The 18,657-nt window shown below is 35.9% G+C and overlaps 3 protein-coding genes across 5 annotated transcripts in view; 1 reads left to right on the top strand and 2 right to left on the bottom strand.

Moving 5' to 3' along the window:
- Positions 1–384: 384 nt before the first annotated feature.
- cyp2ad6 (cytochrome P450, family 2, subfamily AD, polypeptide 6) lies at positions 385–8,411 on the bottom strand. 2 transcript variants are annotated; one of them, NM_001082936.1, is made up of 9 exons: positions 8,131–8,313; positions 7,243–7,405; positions 5,585–5,734; positions 4,805–4,965; positions 3,147–3,323; positions 2,914–3,055; positions 2,594–2,778; positions 1,379–1,520; positions 606–781 (listed from the first exon to the last, which is right to left on the bottom strand). In NM_001082936.1, the coding sequence occupies exons 1-9, from the start codon at positions 8,311–8,313 to the stop codon at positions 606–608; spliced, it is 1,479 nt and encodes a 492-aa protein (NP_001076405.1). The 2 variants fall into 2 exon arrangements, with proteins under 2 accessions (XP_073789359.1, NP_001076405.1); XM_073933258.1 differs by lacking the exon at positions 4,805–4,965 and having other exon boundaries at positions 385–781; positions 8,131–8,411.
- Positions 8,412–9,345: 934 nt separating this feature from the next.
- On the bottom strand, positions 9,346–16,841 carry cyp2ad2 (cytochrome P450, family 2, subfamily AD, polypeptide 2). The gene is made up of 9 exons (NM_152954.1): positions 16,620–16,841; positions 15,523–15,685; positions 15,275–15,424; positions 15,020–15,177; positions 13,025–13,201; positions 12,811–12,952; positions 12,537–12,724; positions 12,180–12,321; positions 9,346–9,890 (listed from the first exon to the last, which is right to left on the bottom strand). The coding sequence occupies exons 1-9, from the start codon at positions 16,800–16,802 to the stop codon at positions 9,715–9,717; spliced, it is 1,479 nt and encodes a 492-aa protein (NP_694486.1). The 5' UTR covers positions 16,803–16,841; the 3' UTR covers positions 9,346–9,714.
- cyp2v1 (cytochrome P450, family 2, subfamily V, polypeptide 1) overlaps positions 9,676–18,657 on the top strand; it is a 28,430-nt gene continuing 19,448 nt past the window's right edge. Inside the window, exon 1 of one of the 2 annotated variants that reach the window (XM_009300609.5) lies at positions 9,676–9,912. The gene's annotated coding sequence lies outside the window, so the exon portion shown is untranslated. The remainder of the gene's footprint in view (positions 9,913–18,657) is intronic. The other variant, XM_073932413.1, reaches the window with a different exon arrangement.

Genomic DNA, 18,657 nt, shown 5'->3' on the forward strand with positions numbered 1-18,657 from the left:
GCCGTTGCCTCAAAACAAGAAGGTCGCTTGGTTGCAGGTTTGAGCCTCGGCTAGGTCAGTTGGCATTTCTGTGTGGAGTTTGCATATTCTTCCTGTGTGCGTGTGGGTTTCCTCTAGTTACTCTGGTAACTGCATCTGCTGTGTAAAAATGTGCTGGATAAGTTAGCAGTTCATTCCGCTGTGGCAACCCTGGATTAATAAAAGGACTATGCTGAAAAGAAAATGAATGAATATATAAAAGATGTAATTAATGAAACTATGCTTGAGACACACTCTAGAACAGTTCTGAGATTTGGCTAAAATATATATATATATATATATATATATATATATATATATATATATATATATATATATATATATATATATATATATATATATATAATGTAATAACAGCCTCTTTTATAACAAGAGGTCCATGGAAGAGAAAGAAAAGTTTAACAATTTTAACAATACTAATTATATTCAGTTTTGTCATGTGTGACTGAAAATGCAGTGTCACGCCTGCAATGTTAAAAGCTCAGAATGCAGTCATAAGTAAAATGCAGATAAGGGCGATATTCTTTCCACAGAGACATTATGCCACAGAGTCGATGGTCAGGTGTTCATCTGGGATGAGCGCAGATCTTGTAGGGCAGCGGCGCTTGAGTGAAGCCCACCTGACTGTCCAGACTGGGCTCTTCTCCGTCAGGAGGGCTGAAGCTGAAGGTCTGCAGGAGGATGGTGAGGAAGATGAACAGCTCCAAGTGAGCCAGATACTCTCCTGGACACTGCCTTTTGCCTGTTGGTGGAACACAGTTGGGGGAAGTTGAGCATTAAGGAGACGTGGCTGAATTACATTTGTTGCAGTGATGTGGTAACAGATTATTCATTCATCCATTCATTCATTCATTCATTCATTTTCCTTTGGCTTTAGTCTGATAAAATGGTAAAATGCTTGGAGATTAAGTCAAGTTTTACTCATACTTCAATATATGTGTGGTAATGAAACATGTCATTCTTTCACACACAGAACATTCATTCATTCATTTTCCTTTGGCTTAGTCCCTTTTTTATCATCAACCACCAACTATTCCAGCATACAATTTACACAGCGGATGCCCTTCCACCTGAAACCCAGTACTGGAAAACATCCATACACACTCATTAACACACACACTCATACATTACAGACAATTTAGCTTACCCAATTCACTTTATAGCATATCTTTGGATTGTGTAGGAAACTGGAGCACCCGGAGGAAACCCACACAAACAAGAGGAGAATATACAAACTCCACACAGAAATGCCAACTGGTCTCGAACCAGCGACTTTCTTGCTGTGAGGCAACTGTGCTAACCGCTGATCATTGGATGTAATTAGTTAGATCAACTGTACCTGCTGAGAAGGCAAAAAAGGCATTTCTCCTACAAAAGTGGCCCTCTGAGTCTAGAAAGTGTTTAGGGTTAAAGGCGTCTGGTGTTTCCCATTCCTGTTTGTCATACAGCACTGAGGTCAGGTTTGTGATCATCACAGTTCCCTTTAAGGAAGGAATACATCATTTAGATGAGGGGTCACCAATCCTGGTCCTGGAGGGCCGGTGTCACTGCAGGGTTTAGCTCCAACTTTCCTCAACACATCTGCCTGGATGTTTCAAGTATACCTAGTAAGACCTTGATTGGCTTGTTCAGGTGTGTTTGATTAGGGTTGGGGCTAAAATCTGCAGGACGCCGGCCCTCCAGGAACAAGTTTGGTGACCACTGATTTAGATCATTTATTCATTTATAAGTAATAATACAATGAATTCCATAACTAAGACAAATAAGATGTGTTTTAGAAAAATATTAATTCAAATTTAAGTAATAAATCTATACATAATATTTACAATATCTATTATATATATATAATAAATCTAGACAAAAAATGTTCCATATTTAAAATGTACATTATTAAGAATTAATAGGATATTTATAGATATACATCATTTATAACTCAATCATGTATAACAATCATATATAACTAATAATGAAATGAATTCAATAACTAATGGCTGTTTTACAAAAATATGAATTCATGTTTAAAAATGTTCCATATAAAAATGTATATTCATATGAATTGATAGGACACTTAAATATACATATGTAAACACACATGCTGTGGATATGTGTAAGAGGTATTTTTATAGTAAATAAAAAGTTTCTTGATTCATAAAAAAATTACATTTAAACATTACGTAATATTAGTAATTATTTTATACAATCAGCTTGAATGTGTTTGAAAAAATGTATATCAATTAAATCCTTTTATTTTATTTTATTCTTAAATTTGTATTGAATAAAATATTTATGATTATATAATTATATATTATCCTAATAATTATTGAAATAATGAAATACATAAATACACATTGCAGTTATGTATGTGAGTAAGGTTATAACTAAATTTATATTGATTCAAAAGAATTATTTACCTTATTAGTAAATTAATTCATTGCACAATATAAATGTTATAATTATATATAATTCATAAAAATAATATAATGAAGATACTTACATATACACAATAATTTATATACAAAATACAAATTATGTATGCTGAAAATCTTTGATTTACCTTTGTTATGAAGTAGCCCCCCAGAGTTGTGTCCTTTTTTGCAACTCTAGCCATATTAAGAGGCACAAGGTTTGCTCTCCTGAGGACCTCATGAATGAAAGCATTCAGGTAGTGCATGTTTGCTTTATCAGACATAGAAGGAAGACGGGAACCAATCACCTCGTCAATCTCTGCTTGCACCTTTTCTGTTTAAAGAAATATTTTGTTGTGATATGTAAACTGCATCCGTAAATCTGTTTAGACAGTTTTCAGTTTGGGTTAAGAATATAATTTGATTATTTGAATTTTAGAGTCCATATCTTATACTTTAAATGTCATACTTTGAATGTCAGGGTACTTGATGAGGAAAAGCAGAGCCCATCGGAGTGTGTTGGTTGTTGTTTCAGTTCCCCCCTCAAACAAATCCACCATGGACCACACCAAACTGCCAACAGTAAACCCTGCCTCTGTATCATTCTTCTTCTGATGATGCACAGGGACATAAATAAGCAACAGGTATGAAGATAATTCAAGAACATGCATGTAGATACATCACCTATTATTGATGTTTTACCTTCTCTGCTTCGGTTAGGTAGGCATCAATATAATCTCTCGGATTGCTGATGTCCCAGTCTGGTTTATGTTGCTCAATCTTCTCTTCCAGAAAGTTTGCTAACTTTTGATAGTTTGAAATGATTGTCTGATGAGGTCCAGGCACCCACTTCATTATACCTGGGAAGGCATCATACAGCTGGAAAGCAAACAAACAAAACAGCTTTGTTAAAAATAGTGTTACTGAGTTTCAACTATTGACGTTTTTTTACTACTTATCTTGTAAGATATATATGGGAATTATGCGTAAAAATTTAATTAATGTTCAATAATATGATAAGGATGCCATCTATAAGAGCATGTACACTAAGAGAGGTTCCCTAAAAACTTCCAAATGCTTTCTAGATCAACCGATAGCATGGAGCTTGGGCTGTGGCTACTGAAGCAGGTTCAGCCAGATGGTTTTTAGCAAGTGTGAGATCATGACTGAGGCAAAATACATTCAGATTCACGTATAACGAAGTGAAAGACTACAATTGAAGATTTGCCAAAATTTGCAAAGACAGACAATAGGTGAAACAAGCATCAATACTGACATTTGATGAGTTCCTTTCTGACAGACACACTATAAAATATGATTACTTTAAAAAATATTGTAAGTCATTGCCTTAAAGTAAGGGTTTCTAAATTCGGTCCTGGAGGGCTGATGTCCTGCAGATTTTAGCTCCAACTTGCCTCAACACAGCTGCAAGGATGTTTAACCTAAGAGCTTGATTAGCTAGCCCAGGTGTGTCTGATTGAGGTTGGAACTAAACTTTGCAGGATACCGGCCCTCCAGGACCAAGTTTGGACCCCCCTGCCTTAAAGCAACAAGTTTACATGGAACTAATAAGTTGACTGGATGTTTAACTTTAATAATTAATTTTCCTTCTGCTTAGTCCCTTTATTTATCACGAATTGCCACAGCAGAATGAACCACCAAATTATCCAGCATATGTTTTATACAGCGGATGCCCTTCCAGGTGCAACACAGTACTGGGAAACATACTTACACTTTCACATTCACATACTAAGGCCAATTTGGCTTATTGAATTCACCTATACCATATGTCTTTGGACTGTGGGGGAAACCGGAGCACCCAGAGGAAACCCATGCAAACATGGGGAGAATATGCAAACTCTAGGAAGCTCAACTGACCCAGCCGGGGCTCGAACCAGCGGCCCTCTTGCTGTGAGGCGACAGTGCTAACCACTAAGGCACCACATCGCCAATGTTTAATTATTTTTTTTATAATTATGGTCAGTTCATTTACTTAAATGCAAGGCAACAAGTTTACTCGCTTTTTAAGCAAAATCAACTTATCATTTTAATAGCAACAGGTTTATTCCTTTTTTAAGTCAACTAATTGTTATTTACAGTATAATATAAACTAGTTAGCTATTACTAACTAGCTTTGAAACCCTAAATAATATAATAACACATTAAAAAGATAAAATGCTTTAAAGAAATGGTGCGTTAAGTTTACAGTGAGGTGTTTGAAAATATGTTTTAGTTTTGGTAAATCCACTAAAAGACCCTAGCAGTGCACAAAATGTATGTATTTCACCTTTAAATGCTCTTTTAATTGATTACAATTTCAAAATGTTTTATAGATAGGCTGTATTTTGAATATACTCCACCTGGTTCCACACAGATCCTGTAAGAAACACTGACTCCGCACTCATCTGTAGACGCTTCTGGAAATTAACATCACTATACTCATATCGATGGCCGAACACCAGGAAGCCGATAACGTTGGCTACTGCATTATTGATTTTGACCAAAGGGTCAAAGGGGCGGCCTGTGTGACAATGTAAAGGAATTACATAATTATATATATTAACTGAATATTACAGAACAATATCTGTCAAATAATTGTGGAAATGTAGTGCAAGATTTGCATAGTCAACTTTTTTGAAAGCACAAACCCTTGTTTTGCCATTGATAAACTATCAGGATTTACTAAACGTAGGCAGTACTAAACTAAAAATTAGCAGTAGTCAGTTTACTTGAATTTGCAACATTATTTAATACCATAAGGCTTTTTGTGCCTGTTTTATTAGTTAATATCTATGCATGATTATCATTGGCGTAGCTTTTTAGTTTGTGAACTAATTTGTGCTGCTTTCTGCACTGCATTGCATTTTATAGAAATGGCTGTCAATATTCTTTTAGTTGTAGACTATCAGTGGATCATCCACAGAATTTTACACTCCCATCAACATTTGTATACCTACGTGCTTATTCTGTTTTGTGAATCTGGCATTTAGTGTGCTCATTTATAATGTATGTAAATAACATATATTATATTATCTGTCTATAATTACTGTTATTCTGATTTATATATATATATATATGAAACACATTTCGGAGCAACCTAAAAAAAAATATTTTAAATATTGTACATCTTTTTCACCCACCCTGCTCCTCTTTGAAGGCTCCACACAGGAAGTAGCACTCTCGTTGATTATTTTCTTCTAGAGTCTTCCTCCCCTCTCCAAAATTTTTCAGGTGACTCATGGAAAACTGTTGATGCTTTCTCCACGAATAGCCATTGTTGAAGGACAGGCCTTGCTCAGCCAGGGGTCGGTATCAAAAACAATGGAGGGAAATTGTGATTAGAACTATTGTAGCCTCAGTAGTGGAGATTCTTATCATCATTTTAACCCTGCCTTAAAAGCTAATTTCAAAGAATGTTACAGACAGAGTTCATCAGAAATGTTAGCACTGTTTTTACCTAAAGATATGAGAACCATTAGTACTGTTGATCCTCATTGGGGTTAAGTGTGAAACTATGTGATGTTAAAAGTTTAGGAAAAATAGCTGTTTTGCAATCGACCATCAATCGCATACCTCATAATCACTTTGTTTTAACTGAAATGAAAATGTTAAGTAGTAATGGAAAAACACACCAGATGGACTTAAGATGAGCAATTCTTTTTTGCTGTCAAGTGTATAATGTACGGCTGTAACAGATGTGCAATGCTAGTTTTCTATGAACAAGTTGAATGTTGATTTTGTCCAATCAGTGGCCATAAAATTTGGACGCACAAATGAAGTCATTAACCCAGGGTGTATCCCAGTTGTAAGAGCAACAAATAATAACTTGACTTCTAGTTGATCATTTGGAAAAGTGGCAGAAAGTGGATTTTTCCAGTGAATCATCTGTTGAAATCCATACCTATCATCACAAGTACTGCAGAAGACCTTTAGGAACCTGCATGGACCCAAGATTCTCACAGAAATCAGTCAAGTTTGGTGAAGAAAAAATCAAGGTTTGGGGTTATATTCAGTATGGGGGTATGCGGGTGATCTGCAGAGTGGATGGCAACATCAACAGACTCAGGTATCAAGACATTTGTGCTGCCCATTACATTACAAACCACAGGACAGGGCAAACTATTTGGCAGCAAAGCGCTCCTTCTCATACTTCAACCATTACATCAAAGTTCCTGAAAGCAAAAAAGGTCAAGGTGCTACAGGATTGGTCAGCCCAGTCACCAGACATGAACATTTTTGAGCATGTCTGAGGTAAGTTGAAGGAGGGGGCATTGAAGATGAATCAAAAGAATCTTAATGAATTTTAGGAGTCGTACAAGAATGCTTTATTTGCCATTTCAGATGACTTAAAAAAGTTATTAGAGTCACTGCAGAGATGCATAGGTGCAGTCATCTAAGCTCATACACAATATTAAATCTTTTTCCACTGCACTATGACATTATATTCTATACTGTTCATTATTTATGTTAAGTGACAAGACTTTTGTCAGAGCAAAGTTAGACATTACTGTCCTAATTAAATAATTAAAATTAATTCAAGACATGATCATATTTTATTTTGGTAAAATAAGCCTAATCTAGAGGCCTTTGGTTTTCATATAAGCCACTTCTGATACCAAATGGTCGACTAAGAGATCAAGTTATTATTTGTTGTTCCTAAAACTTGGATAAAGTCTTTTGTCAGGTAGTGTGAAAACATGTGAAACATCAGCATAGGATTTATTGTTAACCCTGGGTAAAGAACATAACATTGGCCCCCTTATTAATATTTATTTGATTACATGTAGTGTATACTTACCTCTGCCTTTATAAAGTGTGTCAAACAATGGTGAAACAGGACGGTCAGTGAAGTTTTCCCCTTGAGTGATCAAAACATCCTTCACCATTTTAAACCCAGACACATACACTATTTTATCACTTCCAATCCTGACACTGAATATGTTCCCATACTTCTCAATCAGCTGTAGGGAAACAGTAATGATTAAATTATTACCAAACATTCAAAGGTATTCATCAGGGCATGTGGCTGCCTAAATAAGAAATTGCACCAAACTCGATTAAAGCAGATACAAACTGTTCAAGCACAAAATAAACTAAACTACAAGAGCAGTCACCACTTAAGTTAAATGTGAGAATAAACGTGTCAATTAAGTTTGCTATATTAATTTGGATGTGTATTTGTTTGGTAGCAACAGTCTGGCAGCCAATCACACACGTGTATGTTGAGTTTAGGAATGTGGTATCCAATCAGACGCGTTTTGATTAGTCACCACACACTCCCACAAACGCTCTCGTCATAAACAAAACAAAAAGGTGCTGAAAGGATGTCAGAGATTAATTTCGCAGCTTCGGCGATTATAAAGTGAGTTTTTGTGTTATTTGTGCTAGACTAACTTTACAGACCGACGTTTTATTTTTGTAGACAGTTAATTCCTAGGTTTAGGCTAGGTTTGTTTTACATATAGGGCCTGAATAATACATTAATTGTCTGCGAAGGTAAAAACAAACAACTATTGAGCAAATATTGTTCAAGTTAATTTCTGAAGTTAGTTTTGTCTTCAATATTTATATTAATACAACAACAAAAATGTTATTTATTTATAAGCTACACGTTTATTCTAATATAAAACATGTCATAATCACAGACTGTATAAAACAAGGGCATCATATATTCAAGAGTGCTCACCTGATCCACAGTTTTATAGTTAACATCAGTGAAGACATTTCCTAAGATGGGTAAAGGCCATGGTCCTGGTGGAAAATTTGCTGGGTTTTTATTCCTGATTAAATCTATAAGCAGCAGCAGAAAACAAGTCAAAAACAACCACCCTTTAAAATCCAAGCAGTCGTATAAAGAGTATAAAATCATGGTTGTATTGGTAAAAGGCTCTTCTCAAGTGAACCAGCTTATTTAAGTCAGATAAGACAGGGTGTGTGTGAAAGAGTGCAAAAAGGCAAAGTTGCAGTGGGCCTCAGAAACCGGCAGGAAGACAAATGAGCAGTTTGGGAGGCGTTATGTAACCACATTATGTAATGAATGTGTGTAGTTTGTGCTATAGTTTCCAATGTAAACAGACCCCCCAATTCAACCTCTGCATGAACTGCTACATTCCACAAGACTCTTTCCTGGGAACTAGTCATTAATAATCATCAGTTGAAGACAAAAAAGATAAGCCATATGCATGCTTGCAGACCGCAGATACTGTAAAAACATCTGTGCAGCAGGGACTATGATAAAATGTTTTAGTTGGACACCTAAAAGCACAGTTTTATAGAAAATAATACTATAAATAAACCATACTACTGGAATACAATATGAATATGTGCAATGTACCATGAAAATGCATTTGGGTCTTTATAAAAGGTCTTTGTTTCTGAATGAATAGAGGGTTATTAGGTTTGGGGGAAAGTAATAAGACACTCTTGTTTTGCTCTTTTCCACTTATCATCCACACTGATGGTAACCCTATAGCCCAATACACGATGTTCAGTTTTTATAGCCTGAAATGTTGTAGGAGTACATAATTACAGACTTTTAATGTTGTGTACAACATTGATGAAGATTAGGATTACATTTGCTGGAGTGCAAATTATATTTCAGTTCACTAACAATTAATGTTTAATTCAAAGTTCCTTCAAAATTATTTGTGAAAACTGCTTTAGTAAGTGTTGACTGAGCAAATAAACCTGATAAAATGGACAGATGAATATGGACGCTCTGCAGATTAGTTACGAAAGGAGATCATTCACCCTAAAAACAAGCACACACTGAATCTAAAAAGGGAGTTTGCCCTTGCTTTGTGTGGTCTGTACACTGAAGGTCTCTCAGGATTTAAAAAGAAGGGGCCCCTCATGGGGTTGAGGCTCAAGCTTGTGCAAGAAACACCTCAGTAGCATAGTCTATGAAACTTTAGTTTATTAGTAATGGTAACTCAAAGAGTTTTTGCATGACACTGTGCAAAGGGATATTTAATGTGACAAATAATCAATTCACGTGTCATTTATTTACATGAGAATTATATATCGACATATCTGTAAATCACTTGCTGTACTGATACATGCAGATTTAAACATTAAAATCAAAACTTCTACTAACACTTTAATACTGTTGCATTTCCTAAGACATAGAAATGATATAAAGAAATATGTATCGACATATCTGTAAATCCCCTACTGTACTGATACATTTACATTTAAACTGCTACAACACTGAAACACTGCTGCAGTTTCTAAGACACAAACACTTCTGTCCCGTTTAAATGACTTTGTTCTAACGTACAGAGACTGAAATGCGAAAAGGAGCAGGAGCGTAAGTGAACCAAATCTCGCCCTCCAAACTGGGTTCCTCTCCTGGACATTTGGAGAGGGTGAACTGCTGCAGCAGAGAGGTGAAGAAGAGGAAGAGCACATTACGAGCCAGCAGCTCTCCGACACAAGCTCTTTTACCTGCAAACAAATGGAATAAAAGGTAAAGTTACACATTTTGTGAAATGGACCAAACAAAGAACAAAAATGTGTTGCCTACTAGTGAACTCATGAATAATATTTGCTGTTAATTTACTTCTTTTTAAGCTATGATTGAAACACATTTACCCTATATATTCTATTAATGTGGTTAAGTTTAAAATATTATACGATATGCACAACAGGACGGCTTTAATGGACAACCAACATCTAAAAATTAGTTTTGGTCATTTTAAAATGCCTTTGTCAAAGTCTGTCATCAAAGTAGTTCAGTATTATTACCTCCCAGAACTCTCTTGAGCAGCAGCTGCGCTCCCAAAGAGCAGCCTACAAAGCTATTGCATGTTCATTGCATTTTGACTGTGGCACAAGTAGCCTAATTTAAGTGAAAAGGCAGAAAGTGGCTTCTCCTACTTCAGCAAATTCCATTTTACTTTTTTGTTATTTGCACCGTTTTATCAGGAAGTGATGCTTTTGTTCTTAGACTCATTGCTGGAAAACAGTATGTTTTTTTATAATGGAGCAGAAAACTGTGTTGTGTTATTGTGAACACACTTCGGAAATGTTTGTCATATTAAGCCGTTTGTTGCAAAAATTGTTCAGTTTGAGTTCAGTGTATCTCATTTTGTTCATACTTATATGTTTTTGCACAGTGACTCAGTGGTTAGCACTGTTGCCTTACAACAAGAAGGTCGCTGGTTCGAGATCTAGCTGGGCCACAAGGCATTTCTGTATAAAGCTTGGATTTTCTCTTTGTTTGTGTGGGTTTTTTTCCGGGTGCTCTGGTTTCCCTCAAAGTCCAAAGACATGCTAGGTGAATTGAGGTGACTACATTGGCTGTGGTGAATGAACGAGAGAGTGTATGGATGTTTCCCAGTGCTGATTTGCGGCTTGAAGAGCATCTGCGACATAAAACCTTGAAAATGTCAGAGCAGTTGGAAGTTCATTTGGCTGTGGCTACCACTGATAAATCAGGGAATAAGTCAAAGGAGAGTGAGTGTTTTTTTTTTTAAGTGCCAGGAGTCATTGGGTTGCGTTTTATAAATTAGCAAGGACCACAGTTAAGTTTAAAACCTTCTTTGTTCTACTGAAGAAAAGTCACCAGTACATTTTAAATACCCTGAGGGTGAGTAAACTGACCCCAATTTTTTTTTTCAACAGTTTTCAAAGCTTACTAATGTACAGGTACATTTGACAGATATGCCTAATATCTAATTAAGAAGCTTGCCAAAGCATTCATCTGTCAGTCTACAGTAATTCTAGTCATAGTTTCATCTTAATTGTTCTTTCCAATATGTAGAGAATTAATATTTTATTTCATCTAGTCAGCAAGTTAATTCCAAATTTCGGTTCGGTCCGGTTTTGTTACGATTATCATGCCATCGATTCGGTTCAATTCGATATCTCGGTGCGTCATGGTGCATTGACGATGCTTCCCATACATAATTAGATTTTTTCTTTACAACACAACTTTATATTTTTTTATAATTATTTTAATATTTATATACTATTTGTAATACAATTTTGCCGTTTAATACAAACAGTAAGATATATAAAGTGTACCTTTAAATTGACCTGCTGAAAGAAAACGTATCGAACAAAACTTCAAAACATGACAGAACATGAGCAGTTATATCAAATTAACTAATGTAAATATTATCCCGCTTGCTTTTTGAGCACTGTTAAACTAGGTCTTAAATCCCTATGACTGGTCATTGTTTTTACCCGCTCAACAGAAAGGGCTGCGATTGTCTTTAGAAATGAAAGCGCTGTTCACCAATGAGTGACTCGGGAAGAACAGCCGCAGTTACAGTCTAAATGCATATAATACGCGGTTATCACAGGTAATCCATAATAGACACAGTGAAGAAAAGAGGCAGAGGTGGATTTTTACAGCATTTCTCCCTAGTAGTGAAATAGTGGCTCGTCTGCTGTGCCTTCTTCAGTGTCAATAAAAGACAAAAAAGTCTTTGATTGACTTAATTTATAAGAAAGTTGAACTGTGCATAATTATCTACCTTTTAAAACGTAGGAGCCCTTCCTTCCTTCGCCATAGTATGTAATGTAGTATGTATAGTAAGTGACGTCAGTACGTAATAACTGGTTATGACTATTACTGAACGGATATCGAATTGTCCCCGTCTGCATTACGGTGCACCGATGAAACAATTAATTTTGACACCTCTATTTAGTTTATTAAAATAATACCAGAAAGATAAAAGGATTAGCAAATAACATATTAAAGCTATACAAAAGAAAAACTAATATTACCTGCGGAAAAAGGCAGGAAGGCATCTCTTTTCCGGAACTGGCCATTTTTATCTAGGAAGTGTCCAGGGTTGAAAGTGTCTGGGGTTTCCCATTCGTTTGGATCATGCAGGACCGAAGACAGGTTTGTTGTAATAGAAGTCCCCTAATAAAGAGAGAATGAAATCTACTGGATTTGTTCAGACTTGGCAGAAATAGAATATATATATATATATATATATATATATATATATATATATATATATATATATATATATATAGATAGATAGATAGATAGATAGATAGATAGATAGATAGATAGATAGATAGATAGATAGATAGATAGATAGATAGATAGATAGATAGATAGATTAATAGAACCTTTGGAATGAAGTAGTTCCCAATTTTTGTGTCTACAGCTGCTTGTTTGGGGAATCCAAGTGGAACAACATCCCCAAATCTTTGAATCTCATGTAAAACAGCTTCAGTATAGGGCATATTAACTCTGTCATCCAAGCAGGGTTGACGTGACTGTCCAATCACTCTGTCTATCTCTGCCTGGACTTTTTCTGACAGACAAATACAAGTTTGAACCAAAGTATGGACATTTGGACAATATGAGTATTCTTTAACCTTAAAATAAAACCACACTTACTCTGTATTTCTGGGAACTTGATCATAAAAAGCAGACCCCAGCGTAATGTAGTCGCACCCGTCTCTGTCCCAGCCTCAACTATGTCTAGGCAAGAAATGATTAAACTTTCTATGTTAAAGCCAGCTTGAGGGTCACTCTTTTTCTGGGGGAAAAATATAACAAATGCTTAATATTAAATCATTCAAATTCAAGTCTTTGAAATTCAATTAGTTACCTTTTCCATCTCAGTCAGGTAGTTGTCGATAAAGTCACGTGGGTTTGCAGGGTCCCAGTCCTCTCTGTGCTTAATAATCTCGTCTTTCAAGGACTGTGTAATCTTCTTATAGTTAGAAAATACTTTTTGGTGAGGGCCGGGCAAATAGTCCAGGAGCTTAGGAAATGCATTATACAGCTGCAAGACATAAAATAATGTGGTGATGAATAAAGGTTTTAATTATATTCACCTCAAAAGCAGCTGGGATAAGAAAGTGTTTAAAGGTGTTCACACTTGTATAGTTCAAGCGAAGTTCGGTTCTTTTGGGTTTGTTTGGTCTGTACCAAATAAGAAAAAGATTTTAGCATCGTTCACTGAGCATTCATTTATTTTCTTGTCGGCTTAGTCCCTTTATTAATCTGGGGTCACCACAGCGGAATGAACCACCAACTTATCCAGCAAGTTTTTACGCAGCGGATGCCCTTCCAGCCGCAACCCAGCTCTGGGAAACATCCACACACACATTCACACACTATGGATAATTTAGCCTACCTAATTCACCTGTACCGCATGTCTTTGGACTGTGGGGGAAACCGGAGCACCCGGAGGAAGCCCACGCGAAGGCAGGGAGAACATGCAATCTTCACACAGAAACGCCAACTGAGCTGAGGTTTGAACCAGCGACTCAGCGACCTTCTTGCTGTGAGGCGACAGCACTACCTACTGCGCCACTGCCTCGCCTCACTAAGCATTCATATTATCATAATTAAGACCGAACCAACCTGTAGGTGTACAAAACAATTTAAGGATGTATATTTTACAACAGAAATTACTGAACATCCAAAACAATGCTGTGTGCATAACTGAATAGGCTCATGGCATCATGTGTGTACATGATAGATGGAGGTGTGTTTTAACTCAAATCTTGCAAGATAAATGTTTTTTTCAATACCTGTATTGATTGTAGTGGTCAATGTTGCAACTTTGAGGAGAAAAAAATTATTAATTTTACTTTATTTCACTCATTTATTTATTTAAGTTTACTTAATCATCGGAAAAGTCCCAACAAGAGCTTTAACAAATCAACCTTGCCATGTCACAACACACCATAAAGCCAGTTGCACATGTGATGTTGACCACGATTTGGTCAATTGAGACTAATTTTAAAAGCTGTAAAAAAGTTTAGTAATCCTAAATTAAATCTGCAATCTTTAATTGATTGCCTGTTTGACATGTTCTTTAGAGCCGATTAATGGCTGTTGCGGTCAAATTTCACCCAAGTAAATTCTGTCAGTGTCAGAATATTTGAGAGACTTTTCTGCAGTGTGACTTCTAACAGTGTAATTATTTAATCATTCTTTCATTTTCCTTTAGCTTATCCCCTGATTATCAGGGGTCACCACCGTGGAATGAACCACTAAATTCTCTTTTATGCTGCACTGGGAATCCAACAGTTGTTTGACTTTCATTTAATTTTGGTTGTTAAACTTGACTGTGGGCGGCACAGTGGGTAGCGCTGTCACCTCAAAGCAAGATGGTCACTGGTTCGAGCCTCAACTGAGTCAGTTGGCATTTCTGTGTGGAATTTGCATGTTCTCTCGATATTCGTGTGGGTTTTCTCCGGGTGCTCTGATTTTCCCCACAGTCCAAAGACATTCGCTATAGGTGAATTGGATAAACAAAATGTTCATAGTGTATTTCTTTGTGTGTAAATGAGTGTGTATGGATGTTTCCCAGAGATGGGTTGAAGCTGGAAGGGCATCCACTGCGTAAAACATATGCTGGATAAGTTGGCGCTTCATTCCATACCCCAGATTAATAAAGGGACTAAGCCGAAAAAAAGAAAATGAATGAATAAAAAACTTGATTGGCTTGATTGTAATACCGTCTGACAATATGAAAGCTGGATCTTACAGCGTGACATGGAGATCATGTTTGTACAGTCTGAGGATCATAAAGTACAATCATAATCATAGAGTCTGCATGCAGCTTATATATGTTATCATGAGTCAGTACCTGTACTCTTGGAGAACCTGCCAATTGAACACACTGGTTGTCAAGACGCAGAATTTCTTGGTACCACTCGTCATTGTAGTCAAAGCGTTGCCCAAATGTCAAACAGGCAACGGTATTAGAGACAGCACCGTGTAAAATGAATATGGGGTTGAAGGGTTCTGTTTGGAAGAAAGCATAGATATTGATCAAAATAGCAAATTGTTTTCACTACTAATTAACTAAATCTCTACAGTTAGCCAGACATTTGGCCCGTACCCTTTTCTGCCTTAAAAGCATCACAAAGATAGACACACTCTTGCTGGATGCCGAGCTCCAGGTTTTTTTTCCCCTCTCCAAAAGTCCGCAAATGGGAAGCCGCAAACCTCCTATGTGACCGCCAGATGTATCCATTACTCATTGTTAAACCTGCATAACGATACATAAAGATGATTATCTTTAAAACAACACCAGCAATATAGGAATATAGGAGTTTATTTTAGGGTCATCATGGTTGGTACACCTACCGATTCCCTTGTAAACTTTGTGAAACAGAGGGACTGGTGGACGCAAAACGAAGCTATCATTCTGAGTGACGAGGGCCTCCTTTACCATTTTATATCCAGACACAATTATCATTTTCTCGCTTCCCACTCTTAAGCTGAACACCTTCCCATAGACTTTAGCCAACTGAAATTTAATGGAAAATAATTGATTTTTAACAACCATTGAAAAAAACAGGCGAAACACCAGTAAAAGTAATCAATTTGACGTGAGAAAAAGTATTAAAGTACATAAGCTGCGTGTACTGAAATATTAAAAGTAAAAAGTAATCCTTGCAAAAGTATTTATTTTGAAAGAAAGTTGTGTATTTAAATTATTTGTAATACTACCAGTTAACAATAGCTATTAATTATTATTCACGTATGCAAAGAAGTGAAAATAGTCAATAAATAGCAAACTAAATAAACAGAATTAACTGACATTACATGGGGCAAAATAATGATTAAGAAAAATCTGATTACATCATTTGTAACTGGAAAGACAAATTGTGTTGTTTTAATGTTATGTTTAATTTTTACCCAAAACAGTATATCAAAACAAGCAGCAGTTCTCACAAATCATAAATAGTAGTCCTTAAAATATGAATCCTAAAATTCAGGATGAATATAAACTTGTTTTTCATGCCATCAGTCACATGTGCACGCATTATAGGAATCTTCTGTTCTTTGATCATTTAGTGAATCATTAATTGGAGACTCACTCTGACCGGATCATTTAATCTAGTGAGTTTTATACTCGAAAACAGATGCAGTCACATTGGTTCAATTTTCTAAGCTATGTAACAGGTTAAATGCAATGGGAAAAAATACGATTTAATGCTTCGTAATGTACTGAAGTAAAAGTTTCCCAAAATAAAATACTTCAATAAAGTACAGATGCTTGAAGACTACAGCTGCAGAGGAAAACATGTGCTACTATTCAATGCTGACTGTTAGTAACTGAGAGAAAAAAATGACTGTATTTTGGAATTACTGCCCAAAACCAACCTAGAATGAAGGCAATAATAAGTGTAAACTGAAAATCATGCAAAATAGTGTAAAAATGTATATATAGATCCTACCTTATTTATGTTCTTAAAATCCATTTTAGTGAAGACAGTTCCCAGGAATGGCAAAGGCCAGGGTCCTGGTGGGTAATTGGATGGAGTCCTATTTTTGATCATTTCAGCAATGATCAGAAAAACAACAAAGAAAATGATCCAGCTTTTAAAATCAAAGCTGTCATATATCAGGTGCAGGATCATGGTGGTGGAGAAAATGTCACGTTCCCCTCGTCTTATCTGAACTCTGCAGTCAGTAAATGCACACTGGTGTAATGCCTACTTTTATACTGGACTGCAGGCACATGTAGGGGGTGGCTGCCGTTTTTTCTTTTCTCGAGAGAAAATGCCCTTTATTCTGGGGAGTTTTCCTTACAGTGCATAAACAGTGCTCAGCATAAATGGGCACACCCCACCACAGATTTCTTTTTAAATAAATATTTTCATTATGATGCTTTACATTTAATTATTTGTGTAAACATGAGATCCAACTAAAAGTCAAAACTGGAACTAATCTAACAAAAAAAAAAAAAAAAACTTGAGATCACAGTTTAGAAATTAGCTCACTCAAATGAATATGTTTGGGGGGGGGAAATCAAAAGAAAAAGAAAAAATTTGTAAATTTAAGAAATCATTTTTTTTTTTTGTTTAAAGTTTTAAAGTAGTTTAGTTTAGTTTATTTATATAGCACATTTTTTACAACACAACGTTGCCCAAAGTGCTGAACACAATCAATACTAAACATGAAATCTACATCACATAAATAACAATTAAAACATAAGGCAAATCCCTCAACATTAAAAAGGCTCAAATACTAAGGAACAAAGATGGTGTTTCAAACGCTTTTTAAAAACAGGTAGAGTTGGAGCATGTCTGATGTGGGGCGGAAGCCCGTTCCAGAGTTTTGGGGCGACAACAGCAAAAGCCCGATCCCCACTTCGCTTACACCGGGACCTTGGTACAGATAGAATAAATTCATCAGAAGACCTCAGTGACCTACCAGGATTGTATACGTGTAGCAGGTCTGATAAGTATGATGGTGCCAGATTGTTTAAGGATTTAAAAACAAAGATCAATAGTTTAAAATCAATTCTCGACCTAACAGGCAGCCAGCCCAGAGAGGAAAGAACTGGGGATATGTGCTCAAACTTGCGAGTCCCTGTCAGAAGTCTCGCAGCTGCATTCTGTACTAATTGCAATCTGTTTAGGGCATTTTGACTAATACCCACATACAGAGAATTACAATAGTCAAGTCTTCCCAGAATAAAAGCATGTTAAGTTTTTTTTTTTTTTTGCTAAAGCTTATTTAAATTTAAATGTATCATCTTTCTATTCCTAAAAAAGTTAGGTGACCAAACTCTTATTTTTAAAGGATATAACTATTTAATAAAACTGTTTTGCTTAAACGCACCAACAATTATTGGCTTATTTAGTGAGAAATTGATCAAAATATAAATTTTCAAAAGTGCATCTGTCAAGTCTACTCACCGGCGTGAAGCACACTAAGAATTGCAAGATGTTTTTCCAGAAGCATGAAGTGTTGATAAGTGTACTTAAAATAACTTCAATTCTAGGTTTATACAGTTTCAATACAGTAGCTGTTCTATAAGTACTGTAGCTATTCTGTATAATATGTTATGCTTAGCACTATATATAATAAAATAATATAGTTTTTGTGTTCTGTTTGCAGAGTTTTAACTGTCAACCCCGTTTTTTAAATAATTATAGGAAATATTGAGACTTTCAATTTCCTTTTTACTTCTCCACACAGGTGTGCGTCACATGAGCACTCTGGTTCCTTTTTCCTTTTTACAGTACCTGCATAACACTTACTGTCTGACATCTGTTACTGTAACAAACTTTGATCGACAGAACCACCAAAGTAAATTTGTCCATCTTTCATCTTTATGGAGGTGAGCAGTGATTAACAAAAGACAATGCTACATTTGGCTCAAATTTACAGCTAATTATCCAACAGACCAAAGGCATTTATTGTCAGTTTGTCTTGTTAACATGAGCAGATATGTAATGTTACGTAAAGTTTGGCCAAGACAATATA

This window comes from Danio rerio, chromosome 20 (genome assembly GCF_049306965.1).
Source record: "Danio rerio strain Tuebingen ecotype United States chromosome 20, GRCz12tu, whole genome shotgun sequence".
Taxonomy (NCBI): Eukaryota; Metazoa; Chordata; class Actinopteri; order Cypriniformes; family Danionidae; genus Danio; species Danio rerio.